This window comes from Prorops nasuta, unplaced genomic scaffold, assembly GCF_024137725.1.
Source record: "Prorops nasuta isolate Cenicafe-Biocafe unplaced genomic scaffold, Cenicafe_Pnas_1.2 PNAS00009, whole genome shotgun sequence".
Taxonomy (NCBI): domain Eukaryota; kingdom Metazoa; phylum Arthropoda; class Insecta; order Hymenoptera; family Bethylidae; genus Prorops; species Prorops nasuta.
In genome coordinates, this window is record NW_027116806.1 from 5559390 (window position 1) to 5574033 (window position 14644).

The 14644-nt window shown below is 36.5% G+C and overlaps 4 protein-coding genes across 5 annotated transcripts; 3 read left to right on the forward strand and 1 right to left on the reverse strand.

The window, feature by feature from the left end:
• The first annotated feature begins 50 nt into the window (after positions 1-50).
• Positions 51-1406, forward strand: Muted (biogenesis of lysosome-related organelles complex 1 subunit 5). Of its 2 annotated transcripts, none has more exons than XM_066731458.1 (4): positions 51-283; positions 421-503; positions 583-867; positions 1239-1406. In XM_066731458.1, exons 1-4 carry the CDS (start codon positions 265-267, stop codon positions 1404-1406), a joined length of 555 nt encoding a protein of 184 aa, XP_066587555.1. In that variant the 5' UTR covers positions 51-264. The 2 variants fall into 2 exon arrangements, with proteins under 2 accessions (XP_066587555.1, XP_066587557.1); XM_066731460.1 differs by having other exon boundaries at positions 84-283; positions 583-771.
• A 74-nt stretch (positions 1407-1480) lies between these two features.
• Positions 1481-2408, forward strand: LOC136776099 (transmembrane protein 199). The gene is made up of 2 exons (XM_066731457.1): positions 1481-1898; positions 1962-2408. The coding sequence occupies exons 1-2, from the start codon at positions 1481-1483 to the stop codon at positions 2216-2218; spliced, it is 675 nt and encodes a 224-aa protein (XP_066587554.1). The 3' UTR covers positions 2219-2408.
• Positions 2409-2565: 157 nt separating this feature from the next.
• On the reverse strand, positions 2566-3604 carry LOC136776101 (chromatin accessibility complex 16kD protein-like). Its single transcript, XM_066731461.1, has 2 exons — positions 3209-3604; positions 2566-3070 (listed from the first exon to the last, which is right to left on the reverse strand). Exons 1-2 carry the CDS (start codon positions 3341-3343, stop codon positions 2675-2677), a joined length of 531 nt encoding a protein of 176 aa, XP_066587558.1. The 5' UTR covers positions 3344-3604; the 3' UTR covers positions 2566-2674.
• Positions 3605-13475: 9871 nt separating this feature from the next.
• On the forward strand, positions 13476-14636 carry LOC136776098 (uncharacterized). The gene is made up of 2 exons (XM_066731456.1): positions 13476-13561; positions 13648-14636. The coding sequence occupies exon 2, from the start codon at positions 13691-13693 to the stop codon at positions 14630-14632; it is 942 nt and encodes a 313-aa protein (XP_066587553.1). The 5' UTR covers positions 13476-13561; positions 13648-13690; the 3' UTR covers positions 14633-14636.
• The last annotated feature ends 8 nt before the right edge of the window (positions 14637-14644 follow it).

Below are 14644 nucleotides of genomic sequence, written 5' to 3' on the forward strand. Positions count from 1 at the left end.
AAATGTGTGTTACATACATATGTATGTGTGTACAAATTCGTATATTTACACGATCCGGGTCTAGTAACTTTTAAATTATTTGTCTAACAGTTTTCACACACATTTCTCTAAACAGGCCCTTAACTCAACGTAATGTACATATATGTAGTAAATGTATGTAATGTACATCGTAATGAAGTGTGAATTAAACACACCCACCCATCAACAATTGTGGCATCACTGCTCCAGTCAAGTCCAATTCAATCCTAAACAAGCCATTGCAAGATGGCGACCGTCATAAAAGGTGTGTAAATTGTGTAATTTGCAATTGGCGATAAGTACAAATAATAATAAATTTGCAGAAGCACATAATTGTATGAAATCTTTATTTTACTAATTATGGTAATAACTATTGAGTGATTCGTGTCATCATTTTCTCAGACATAGGAGAGATTTGGACAAGGCTTTTTGATCACAGACCATTTATACAAGGTGAAATTACATTTTTCCTCCGAGAATTTGAGGTATGTGACTTTAATACACAAAAATGAGTAATTCTTATTATTATTGAAAGCTGTAAATTAATGCAAAATTTTTCAATAGGAAAAAAGGGCAGACAGAGAAGTGGAACGATTGTTTAAAATATTGGAATATACAACGGAACTTAAGCAAAATCAATTAAATCGTACTGAACAACTCGGTGATTGTCATTTACCTAGTCTCAAAGCAAATGTTGATGTTGCTCTGAGTATGTGCGAAAGAGTTCTTCAACAAGAAGAAAGCTTTAACAGTGTAAATATACTTTTTATAAAATTTGAGAGAAAAGTACAATTTTTTATGCATGTTTTGCAAAATGAAAATAATATTTACATAATATCTAAAAGGAAGGTATGACTTTTCATGTTTATTTGAGAGAAATCAAAATATATATTTCATTAACTAGCTGGAAAAAGATATTCCATTTCTATCCTGAGAATTGGATAAGAAAAATTATACTCGTCCCTCAATTTTTATAAAAAAAAATATTAACCATGGTGAGAAATCAATTATCAATGAAATTCAAAGTTTGATTGCAATCAACCACATTAATAGCCTTTATTTTTGACTCTTGTATCAACTGTGCATTGTGTATAACAAAACATTGAAATTTGTTGGGAATTTCTCTCTTTCTCCCCTTATTTAATAATATACTTCTAGTATGTTATTAGTTTTTTTCCCCCTAATTTTGGTTTTCTGAAGACATCCTTAATTTGTTTTAGGACAAAGCATTACAGAAGCATCGAACAACTCGTAAATATGAATGGGAAAGTTTTATTAATGATATGAGTGAAAAATGCCAAAAAGTAGATCAAACGTTTCAAGAAAAAATAGATGAAATAAAAGAATTTTACATTGACCTTGAAAAAAAATTACACATTGAATCATAGAAATAATTGAGAGGCATTACTAGCAGATTAACTTTTTCTATTTGTTCCCAAAATTCTAACAAATTTTTATAATAATGCCAGTGGAGCCTATGGAAGATCCTACTATAAAAATAAAACCAGGAGATGACTTAATAGATTATATTTGTAAAAACGTCAAAAATTCTGAAGATGTTCCTGATGAAATTAAAGCTATAAAGGCAAAAAAAAAAAGTGAAAAAAAGAATACACACCTGAGAATTAGACACATTAAATGGTTGAATGAACATTTAAAAGAGTATAGAAAGCAAAGTGGGGATAAAATTTATGTACATGAACTTTTGAAAACATCAGACATAATATTACCAACTCCTAAAGTAACACCCAGAAATCCTGAACTTGAAAAAAGAATTCAAAGATTAAAAGCTGAACAAGAGGCTAGAGAATATGCAGCCATGACCAAAAATGTTGACGTGAATCGAAAACACTTGCCAGAAGACACAATTGCCTACCAAAGTATGATGCTATATTATTAAAAAATTGTTGTATTATAAACTAATCAATTTGCTACATTTGCAGTGAAGCAGATAAATAAACAACTCATTGCAGTTGCTCAATTTATATTCTCAGTACTGGCTGGTTTTGCCTTTGGATTTATCGGAGTAGAGCTTATTATTGGAAACTTAGATTTTGGATTTAGATTGTTACTAGGTATAATTTGTGCATTGGTGGTGGCTTTAGCAGAAATTTACTTTTTAGCTATCAAACTCAGTGAAGATTACATTGAACCATCCCCTTTAATTACACCTAAACCACAGAAACTACATCAAGAATAAGAAATATTTTATAAAGTTTTTCACTACTGACAATATACAAGAGAATTTTTGTTATATAAACATGGCAGCCAATATTACCAAATATAGTCTCACTTCATGTCAGTTGTACCAAGCAGTTAACTAAGAAATAATCTAAATTGTAATGAACAGTTAAAGCAATGATAAATAAATGCTTTAAAAACTTGTTAAATCTGATACTTAAATAACAGAACTCTTATATGTTGCTATCAGGAAGAAAAGCCTTATATATAAATTCTTACCTTTATGTGCATATTTATGTCTATGAAATGAATAAATATTAGAATAATGTAATCATGTAATATGGATACACAGGAAATGTTTTAACATTTTATAAAGTTATCCAAAATATAGTTTTATTTATTTTTTTAAGAAAAATTAAAAACTATAAAGTTTCACATTTAATGTGAATTATATATTATTGAATGAGAAATATTCTTATTGTTTATTTTCTTCATCACTACCACTATTTTCGCTTTTCTCACTGACAGAATTTGATTTATTATTCTCTTTATTTTCACTTTCATTTTCACTTCCAGAAGAATTGCCATTCTCTTGTTTAATGTCATCATCACTGTCTGAACAAGAATCTGTCTCTGATTGACTGTCACTGTCCGAGTCAGAGCTGCTTTCTGAAGAACTGCTGTTAGATGAATTTTTTGATGCCATCATTTCCTTAAATTGTCGTACAGTAATTTTTCGTGGCATTATCTCCCTTAAGAATTCTAAAGTTTCATTGGTCTGAACAACTTCTGCCAAATGCTTATAATCTAACGAATGTCCTTTATTGCTCTGCTTGTGAGCTTCCTCTGTTAAATAGTGTATAAAAAGCTCCTATAAGCAATACAAAATTGACAAGAAAGGATGTCATTATTGAAGATTCGACAAAAGAAAGTTTGTTTACAATAGCGCCAAATCTTGGCACCAGCCAGTTTTAATATATTTGTGTAAACTACGTTAAAGAAAACTCACTGTAGCTTTTGTAACTAAATACAAGCCATCCTGTCCAATGGAATCAACGTACGGTGAACTTTTCATAATTGTTTTTACCCTTGAAATAGGTAAACGCAATTCCTTCATCTTTGGAGGTGATCCTTGTGTGGCCATTGTCAACGAATTACTGCACTGGGAGAACTAGTGGGAACTGATCAACTGATTACTGCAGATTGTTACTTTATTGTTTTTATTATCCAGAGTTAATCAAACTACAAACTACAAACTACAAAAGTTAAAATGCTGCCAAAACAATTATTAATCTTCCCTTTTCATTTTTGGTCTGTCAAATACCAAACCTTACAGTTTTTGCGCCAGTTTGCCGTGTTAGCACTGTTAGCGGCAGCACCAGTTGTGCCAGTTGTGTTTGATTGTCTGATATCATGAAATCCCTATTGATTTGAGTGATTTGAGCTTAGCACCAGCGTTGCCAAGTGTAGTATAATTATACTACCGTAGTATAATTTTCCTATAGCGTAGTATCCTTAGGATACTACGCTACAGTTTCTGTTCCCTGCGGGATCCTACACTATAGTTTCTGTTCACTGCGGGATCCTACGCTACAGTTTCTGTCCTTGCGGGATACAACCAATGCCAGGTATGGCTTTTTCTAATGTTTCGATGCATTTAGGAACTGCTTTAAAAAGACACCAGCGCTCTTACTATGTACTACTATGTAGTACTAATACGCGCGCCTATGTATAACTCATCCTCGCTTATCTCGTATATACACAATGGGAAATTAAATCATATGTAGCTCAGGCATCAGATAGTGTAGTAATGAATTAAATAATATAATTCAACCCGGGAAAGAAAACTATAGTATAATTAACGGGAATCCATATACCGACATTACAGGGCGAAAACTATTTCGCATGCAGCGTCGTCATTTGTTGACGGATTGTAAAGTTATTACAGGTTTTTGGGAATGCCAGAAGCTTATCTACTAAGTTACGTTAGGAAAATTAACAAAAAATGAAAAAAAATTTTTGTTTAAATAAATATATTAACATTATTGAGAAACAACAATTAAATCGCAAAATCCCCCAACGTACTTTACTAGATAATGTTCATACGTTTCCAAAAAGTCCACAAAAATGCAAATCTGTCAAGAAATGACGATGCTGCATGCAAAATAAATAATTGAAGAATTTCGTGTTGGCGACTTCCCGAACACGAAATTCTTCCATTATTTATTTTGCATGCAGCATCGTCATTTCTTGACAGATTTGCATTTTTGTGGACTTTTTGGAAACGTATGAACATTATCTAGTAAAGTACGTTGGGGGATTTTGCGATTTAAATGTTGTTTCTCAATAATGTTAATATATTTATTTAAACAAAAAATTTTTTTCATTTTTTTTTAATTTTCCTAACGTAACTTAGTAGATAAGCTTCTGGCATTTCCAAAAACCTGTAATAACTTTACAATCCGTCAACAAATGACGACGCTGCATGCGAAATAGTTTTCGCCCTGTAATGTTGGTATATGGATTCCCGTTAAGGTGTGGTGTGCTCTTGGCACTTCTACAAGATTCCCAAAGATCAGAAAATTAATTCGAATCATTTACTAATCGGAAGGGATCTTGTAGAAGTGAGCCCCCCCACCACGACAAGGTGGCACACCGTCGGGGAGGGAGGCGGCGCCGCCTCACCTGAAACAAAAAGAAAACAAAAATATACTTGAAAAAACGAGTATTTAACCCGAAATGTGGAAGGATTTTCAAAGAAAATATTTCCACATTTCAGATTCTAATTAGGAATTTCAAAGACAGACAAAGATATAAATTAATAAAGCATGCTAAAAAAAGTGAATGAATAGAGAAACTAACTAAATTGTTACTTCTTTCCAGCGGTTAGTTGAGAAGCTTCCTCCTCTCGAGCGTGAATGTTAATTCACACAAAGGTCAACCAGATCATGACTGATACTCTCCTCAGTGACTAATTACCCTTACTTTCTTTGTCCCTTGGTGTGGATCCGAGTTGTCACACGAAGAACTACTACGTCGAGGAAACGATTTACACATCAATAAAGATGGACCCCTATTAGGTGAACTTAATGAGCCAACGTCGAGAGTCCACAAGGACAAAGTAAGTAAGGGTTGATAGTCGCTGAAGGAGGATCAGCCCGAGCCAGTTGACACTCGAGAGTCCACTTCTCAATAAACACCTGTACTTGAATTAACAATGAATGAAAATAATAAGATTAAATTTATCTATCCTTGAAATTATTTAAATAAATGTGGACTTAAGTAAACGGACTGGTAATTAAGCCCTACTCGTTGACAGCCTTGTCCTACAAGAGTCCTTCCTAAAACATAAAATAAATTAAACAAGTATGAGAAATAAAAAAATAAATTATTTGCCAGTACGTCCTCTCCCGATGATGTCCCGATTCCAAGTGAGGGTTTGACTTGGTCCAACCCAGGATGGCAATGGCGCATGATTAGTGTTGGATTTATGTCGATATTGGGAAAATGCGGTCACTATCCATGGCTCTCTCCCGCTCCAACTGAAACAGAAAGAAAACAAAAATAAAATTGAAAAAACGAGTATTCAACCCGAAATGTGGAAGGATTTTCAAGGAAAATATTTCCACATTTCAGATTCTAATTGGGAATTTCAAGGACAGACAAAGATATAAATTAATGAAGCATGCTACAAAAAGTGAATGAACAGAGAAGCTAACGAAATTGTTACATCTTTCCAGCGGTTAGTTGAGAAGCTTCCTCCTCTCGAGCGTGAATGTTAATTCACACAAAGGTCGACCAGATCACGGCTGATACTCTCCTCAGTGACTAATAACCCTTACTTTCTTTGTCCCTTGGTGTGGATCCGAGTTGTCACACGAAGAACTACTACGTCGAGGAAACGATTTACACATCAATAAAGATGGACCCCTATTAGGTGAACTTAATGAGCCAACATCGAGAGTCCACAAGGACAAAGTAAGTAAGAGTTGATAGTCACTGAAGGAGGATCAGCCCGAGCCAGTTGACACTCGAGAGTCCACTTCTCAATAAACACCTGTACTTGAATTAACAATGAATGAAAGTAATAAAAGTAAATTTGCCTATCCTTGAAATTATTTAAATAAATGTGGACTTAAGTAAACGGAGAGTGTTTACTTCCTACTCATTGGTAGCTTTGTCCTATAAGCGTCCTTCCTAAAACATAAAATAAATTAAACAAGTATGAGAAATAAGAAAAGAATGTATTTGCCTGTACGTCTTCCTCCAACGACGGCTCGATTCCGAATGATGGTTTGACTCACTCCAACCCAGGATGGCAATGGCGCATGATTGGTGTCGATTCGTTATAGGGTTTATATCGTTATTGGATACGGGGTCACTATCCATGGTCCTCTAGCGCTCGACCTGAAACAAACAGAAAAATTAGAATAAATTTGGAAAAAAACGAGAATTCAACCCGAAATGTGGAAGTATTTTCAAGGAAAATATTCCCACATTTCAGATTCTAATTAGGAATTTCAAAGACAGACAAAGATATAAATTAATAAAGCATGCTACAAAAAGTGAATGAAAACAGAAGCTAACGAAATTGTTACTTCTTTCCAGCGGTTAATTGAAAAGCTTCCTCCTCTCGAGCGTGAATGTTAATTCACACAAAGGTCAACCAGATCATGACTGATACTCTCCTCAGTGACTAATTACCCTTACTTTCTTTGTCCCTTGGTGTGGATCCGAGTTGTCACACGAAGAACTACTACGTCGAGGAAACGATTTACACATCAATAAAGATGGACCCCTATTAGGTGAACTTAATGAGCCAACGTCGAGAGTCCACAAGGACAAAGTAAGTAAGGGTTGATAGTCGCTGAAGGAGGATCAGCCCGAGCCAGTTGACACTCGAGAGTCCACTTCTCAATAAACACCTGTACTTGAATTAACAATGAATGAAAATAATAAGATTAAATTTATCTATCCTTGAAATTATTTAAATAAATGTGGACTTAAGTAAACGGACTGGTAATTAAGCCCTACTCGTTGACAGCCTTGTCCTACAAGAGTCCTTCCTAAAACATAAAATAAATTAAACAAGTATGAGAAATAAAAAAATAAATTATTTGCCAGTACGTCCTCTCCCGATGATGTCCCGATTCCAAGTGAGGGTTTGACTTGGTCCAACCCAGGATGGCAATGGCGCATGATTAGTGTTGGATTTATGTCGATATTGGGAAAATGCGGTCACTATCCATGGCTCTCTCCCGCTCCAACTGAAACAGAAAGAAAACAAAAATAAAATTGAAAAAACGAGTATTCAACCCGAAATGTGGAAGGATTTTCAAGGAAAATATTTCCACATTTCAGATTCTAATTGGGAATTTCAAGGACAGACAAAGATATAAATTAATGAAGCATGCTACAAAAAGTGAATGAACAGAGAAGCTAACGAAATTGTTACATCTTTCCAGCGGTTAGTTGAGAAGCTTCCTCCTCTCGAGCGTGAATGTTAATTCACACAAAGGTCGACCAGATCACGGCTGATACTCTCCTCAGTGACTAATAACCCTTACTTTCTTTGTCCCTTGGTGTGGATCCGAGTTGTCACACGAAGAACTACTACGTCGAGGAAACGATTTACACATCAATAAAGATGGACCCCTATTAGGTGAACTTAATGAGCCAACATCGAGAGTCCACAAGGACAAAGTAAGTAAGAGTTGATAGTCACTGAAGGAGGATCAGCCCGAGCCAGTTGACACTCGAGAGTCCACTTCTCAATAAACACCTGTACTTGAATTAACAATGAATGAAAATAATAAGATTAAATTTATCTATCCTTGAAATTATTTAAATAAATGTGGACTTAAGTAAACGGAGAGTGTTTACTTCCTACTCCTTGGTAGCCTTGTCCTATAAGCGTCCTTCCTAAAACATAAAATAAATTAAACAAGTATGAGAAATAAGAAAAGAATGTATTTGCCTGTACGTCTTTCTCCAACGACGGCTCGATTCCGAATGATGGTTTGACTCACTCCAACCCAGGATGGTAATGGCGCATGATTGGTGTCGATTCGTTATAGGGTTTATGTCGTTATTGGATACGGGGTCACTATCCATGGTCCTCTAGCGCTCGACCTGAAACAAACAAAAAAATTAGAATAAATTTGGAAAAAAACGAGAATTCAACCCGAAATGTGGAAGGATTTTCAAGGAAAATATTCCCACATTTCAGATTCTAATTAGGAATTTCAAAGACAGACAAAGATATAAATTAATAAAGCATGCTACAAAAAGTGAATGAAAACAGAAGCTAACGAAATTGTTACTTCTTTCCAGCGGTTAATTGAAAAGCTTCCTCCTCTCGTGCGTGAATGTTAATTCACACAAAGGTCAACCAGATCATGACTGATACTCTCCTCAGTGACTAATTACCCTTACTTTCTTTGTCCCTTGGTGTGGATCCGAGTTGTCACACGAAGAACTACTACGTCGAGGAAACGATTTACACATCAATAAAGATGGACCCCTATTAGGTGAACTTATTGAGCCAACGTCGAGAGTCCACAAGGACAAAGTAAGTAAGGGTTGATAGTCGCTGAAGGAGGATCAGCCCGAGCCAGTTGACACTCGAGAGTCCACTTCTCAATAAACACCTGTACTTGAATTAACAATGAATGAAAATAATAAGATTAAACTTATCTATCCTTGAAATTATTTAAATAAATGTGGACTTAAGTAAACGGACAGGTAATTAAGCCTTACTCGTTGACAGCCTTGCCCTATACTTGTCCCTCTTAAAACTTAAAAAAATTAAGCAAGTATGAAAAGTAGAAAAATAATTAGGATATTTGTCAGTACGTCCTCCTCTGATGACGGTTTGACTCCAAATAATGGTTTGTCTTTCTCCAACTGATGGAGAAAAGGGTACAGGGTTAGTATGAATTCCATATCGAATATATATCGATATTGGACTGTTTTGCCACTAGGAATAGTCCGCTTCCACTCCACCTGAAAATAAGAAATGTTAATAAAATTTGAAAAAACGAGTATTTAACCTGAAATATGGAAGGTTTTTCAAACAAAATATTTCTATATTTCATTTTATAATTTGGAATTTCAAGAACTGGCAAAAATGGTATTTAATACGAAGATTCTACCAAAAACATACGATTTTAAAAAAAAGGGAAAATGGTATTTGATTCTAGTTATTAATTGAGATGCATCTTTCTCTCGAGAGAGTGAACGTTAATTCAATTAAGATGTGCCTTTATTAGTTGAACTGGACGTGTGGGAAGATAGAATCTCCGTGGAAAATGAAGTTGAGGTGATTCCCTTTATTTTAAAAGGAATTAAGAAACCTGAAAATGATACCCTACCTAATACCGAAAACTATAATGACTATCTAATTCACAAAGCTAAAGAGCCTACATATAACGCCAATCTAAACCTAATGAAAAACAGAAAATAAGCGCAAAATAGAAATAGACGATACGGAGGATCTGAAAAACATTAAAAACAAAACAAGAAATGATTTTAACCGAAGAATGGCCAACTGTAACCTACTGATAGGTTTTTGGTCATTCTTTAGTTAATAAAAAAAATTTCCACGGTTTTACCCGTGGGACTCACTCATTCAGCGAATTCCCAGCCATAATTCATACATATTCTGCGATAATACCGAAGATGGGAATGGTGATGTTGATGGCGATGATAATGGCGTTTATGATGACGATGGAGATGAGGACGCTGACGTTATGCACTCGCGAAAAAATGATTTTTAAACGGCACTGCGCGAATTCTTTTTAAGGTACACTTCTCGCGACAACCGCACTACGCGACGAGCAGCTCACGACTGACACTACGAGACTCGGATTATTCAAAAGGCACTACGCGACGCGATTTCTTTTTAACGTACACTACCGGGATAGCCGCACTACGCGACGAGCAGTTCACGACTGTCACTACAAATTCTAATTTATAAAACAGCATTGCGCTACGCGATTTCTTTTTAACGAACACTACGCGAGAGAACCGCACTACGCGACGAGCACTACACAACTGACACATCGAGACTTGGATTTTTAAAGTAGCAGTGCGCTACGCGATTTCTTTTTAACGTACACTACCGGGACAACCGCACTCCGCGACAAACACTTATCGACTGACACTACGAAACTCGGATTATTCAAAAGGCACTACGCGACGCGATTTCTTTTTAACGTACACTACCGGGACAACCGCACTACGCGACGAGCAGTTCACGACTGACACTACAGACTCGGATTTTTAAAGTAGCAGTGCGCTACGCGATTTCTTTTAAACGTACACTACGCGGGAGAACCGCACTACGCGACGAGCAGTTCACGACTGACACTACAGACTCGGATTTTTAAAGTAGCATTGCGCTACGCGATTTCTTTTTAACGAACACTACGCGATTTCTTTTTAACGAACACTACGCGAGAGAACCGCACTACGCGACGAGCACTACACAACTGACACATCGAGACTTGGATTTTTAAAGTAGCAGTGCGCTACGCGATTTCTTTTTAACGTACACTACCGGGACAACCGCACTACGCGACGAGCAGTTCACGACTGACACTACAGACTCGGATTTTTGAAGCAGCTGTGCGCTACGCGATTTCTTTTTAACGAACACTACGCAGGAGAACCGCACTACGCGACGAGCAGTTCACGACTGACACTACAGACTCGGATTTTTAAAGTAGCATTGCGCTACGCGATTTCTTTTTAACGTACACTACCGGGACAACCGCACTACGCGACGAGCAGTTCACGACTGACACTACAGACTCGGATTTTTGAAGCAGCTGTGCGCTACGCGATTTCTTTTTAACGTACACTACGCGAGAGAACCGCATTACGCGACGAGCACTACACAACTGACACTTCGCGACTTGGATTTTTAAAGTAGCAGTGCGCTACGCGATTTCTTTTTAACGTACACTACCGGGACAACCGCACTACGCGACGAGCAGTTCACGACTGACACTACAGACTCGGATTTTTAAAGTAGCATTGCGCTACGCGATTTCTTTTTAACGAACACTACGCGAGAGAACCGCATTACGCGACGAGCACTACACAACTGACACTTCGCGACTTGGATTTTTAAAGTAGCAGTGCGCTACGCGATTTCTTTTTAACGTACACTACCGGGACAACCGCACTACGCGACGAGCAGTTCACGACTGACACTACAGACTCGGATTTTTGAAGCAGCTGTGCGCTACGCGATTTCTTTTTAACGAACACTACGCGAGAGAACCGCACTACGCGACGAGCACTTCACAACTGACACTTCGAGACTTGGATTTTTAAAGTAGCAGTGCGCTACGCGATTACTTTTTAACGTACACTACCGGGACAACCGCAATACGCGACGAGCAGTTCACGACTGACACTACAGACTCGGATTTTTAAATCAGCAGTGCGCTACGCGATTTCTTTTTAACGTACACTACGCAGGAAAACCGCACTACGCGACGAGCAGTTCACGACTGACACTACAGACTCGGATTTTTGAAGCAGCTGTGCGCTACGCGATTTCTTTTTAACGAACGCTACGCAGGAGAACCGCACTACGCGACGAGCACTTCACGACTGACACTAAAAGACTCGGATTTTTCAAACTGCACTACACTAGCGACAGAATATGCAGTTTATCTCTCCTATGTTTTCACTTGTCGCTTGTCGCTCGTCGCTAGCAGCGACATATTCTGAGGCGGGTTCTGAATGTAGGAACGAAGGAAACGGGTAATCGCTAGCAGCAATCGCATAATGGTTTCTTAGGGGTAGTGACTGTGGTGTCGTGTTATGGTGTATGACATTTGAATTTAATTTGCATGTATAAAAAAATTGTGAATATTCAAATAATAATCAAAAGTTATGAGGTATGCACATATATTGAATGAGGAATTAATAAAGGTTTCATATATATTTGAAATGAATGTGTTTTCTTAAATCCTTGTTATGAAAATATTTCCTTCATTTTCCTATATAGCATGAGAGGATGAAAATTATATAGTTCATATATCAGAAAATAATAATTTACATTAGTAAAGTTATAATTATCCTTAGTTTGATAATTTTATTAGTAAAATTCATTGTTGCTACATGTTACTCATAATAAAACTTAATTGAATTTATTTTGTAATAAAAATGTTACAATTTAAGATTCTGTTTTTAGTAAGAAATCTGTACAGGGTGAGGAACTTAAACCGCCCCAAAACATTAGTAGAAAAAGATGCATATCTTTTTAACTATAAGAGATATTCAATTTTTTTATATGACCTTTGCGAAAGCAAATAACAAGAGGATTCGAGAATGTCCTATGCACAAATTGAATATCTTTTATAATTAAAGAGATACTCGTCTTTCCGCATCTATATTCTAGGGCGTTATAACAGCTTCACTCTGTATATATGCCGTATTATTTTACAAGCAAAGCCTGTTTTTTGGGTTAATTATATTCAACGTTTTTTATATATTAATTACAATAATTATTCATTATATTATTTTAGCTTCATATGTATCGGCTTGCTATAATTGTGACAAATGTATTTTCAATTTGAATTTCCATCCATTTTTCAAATTTAAAATTCACACGATCCGCCTGTTCCGTTCCGTTGAATACATAGTATACAGAGCAGCGATACAGGCGATACGGGCGATACTAGCGATGTCGCTGAATAGTTGGATAAATTCAACTTTATTTCAGTGTCGCAGAAAGTGTATACTTTATCCCACGTGACCATTTGTCGCTAGCGACGAGCGACAAGGCCGACAAGTGAAATCGTACCTTTAATGGCCAAAACACGTCCGAAAGCACTGAGAGCTTATTATACCTAAAACACTATACTTCGTTTCTTCTCTGTGAATCACACTTACTATACATTTTGCGTGGTATATTCAATTCTCGCCAACAAACTATACAGCGTAGTATCTTCCAACATGGCGGACTTGGCAACGCTGCTTAGCACGGCCTTCACACTAGCTGACACTATAGCAAGAAGCAAGAGTTTGCATTAGTTTGCAACTGCAATTGTTGTAACGGTGGTGGCGCCAGTGTGGCCAGATCGAGGACGATTTCTGTGCGCAATGAGAGCTGTGCGCAGTGCGCACTCCGGACAGCGTGGTGGGGATAGAAATTAGAAACCGTCCTCGATCTGGCCACACTGGGTGGCGCCACTAGCAGTATTAGCTCAGCTCCCGCCTCCCACCTCATTCCTCCTCTTATTTCCATTTAAACCATGGTTTAATCGTTTAAGATTTAAAAGTTCAAACTAATTTAAGAAAAGATCCAAAGGGATCAAAACCGCACAGTGAGCACACACAGGGGGTATGATTTTTATTAATTTTTAATTCATACACAAGTTAACATTAACCCCAACGAAAAATGTAATTATATGAATATATTTTCTGTAGGTTTTATTTTAAATACGTTAATACTAGAAGTATACAAAATAAAATGAACGATTCATTCTTGGAGGATCTGGGACTGGTTTCCGAAAATTTCACTTCGGTGTCTACTGTAAATTTAATGTCCGGAAATATAGCAAAAAAATGTATAACATCTACACCATTAATGAAATTGCCTATCAAAGATAGCACAGACCCAGAAAATATAAAAAAATCTATCGTTTCATCTGTATTAAATAGACATGAATCCAATTCAGAAGACATTAAGAATTTAAGAAAAAGAGCTAGTGATAATAAAAAACAAATCACTACAAAATTGCCAGGGAAACTATTAACTGATATAGAGTTGAAAGAGCAAGAAGTTAAACTGAAATTATCGAAAAAGTTAAGTAAAACTACTGAGAAAAGACTGAAGCCTTTGGAGAGTAAATTTAATGCGAAGGAACCTCATAAATCAAATGAAAACAGGATTAACATAGAGGATCGTTATAGGCGATCTGCTGGATCCAGGCAATCCAGACTATCAGACTCATCAAGTAAAGAAAATAAGCAGCCTTGTCAAGTTATAAGTGAACCTTGCTTACAGCAACAACATTCAAAAGAGAAAAACTATTTAGATGATGATGGCCTCCTGAGAAAATCTGATTGTTTAGAGACAGATAATATTGCTCCTATGTTAGCTACTCTGAAAGAAAATATTAAAGAAATTGTAGAAACTTCTGTAATGCAGGAAAGTTCAAAAATCTTGAGATCGATGCAAGACTTGCACATTATGTCACAATCGTCTCTTATTAAGCAGCTTATAATGCAAGAGGAACTACTTCAAGAATCGTTGGGCAACCTCAGCCTTGATAGAATAAAAATATTGGTAGAGGAAAATACCCAGTTACACCATAATGTTGATATCCTGCAGAGAGAGAATCAGGAGTTGAAAGAGAGACTAATCAGAATGACTGACAAGCTAGAATGTAGAAAGACCAATGACAAATAAAAAGGCATTTCA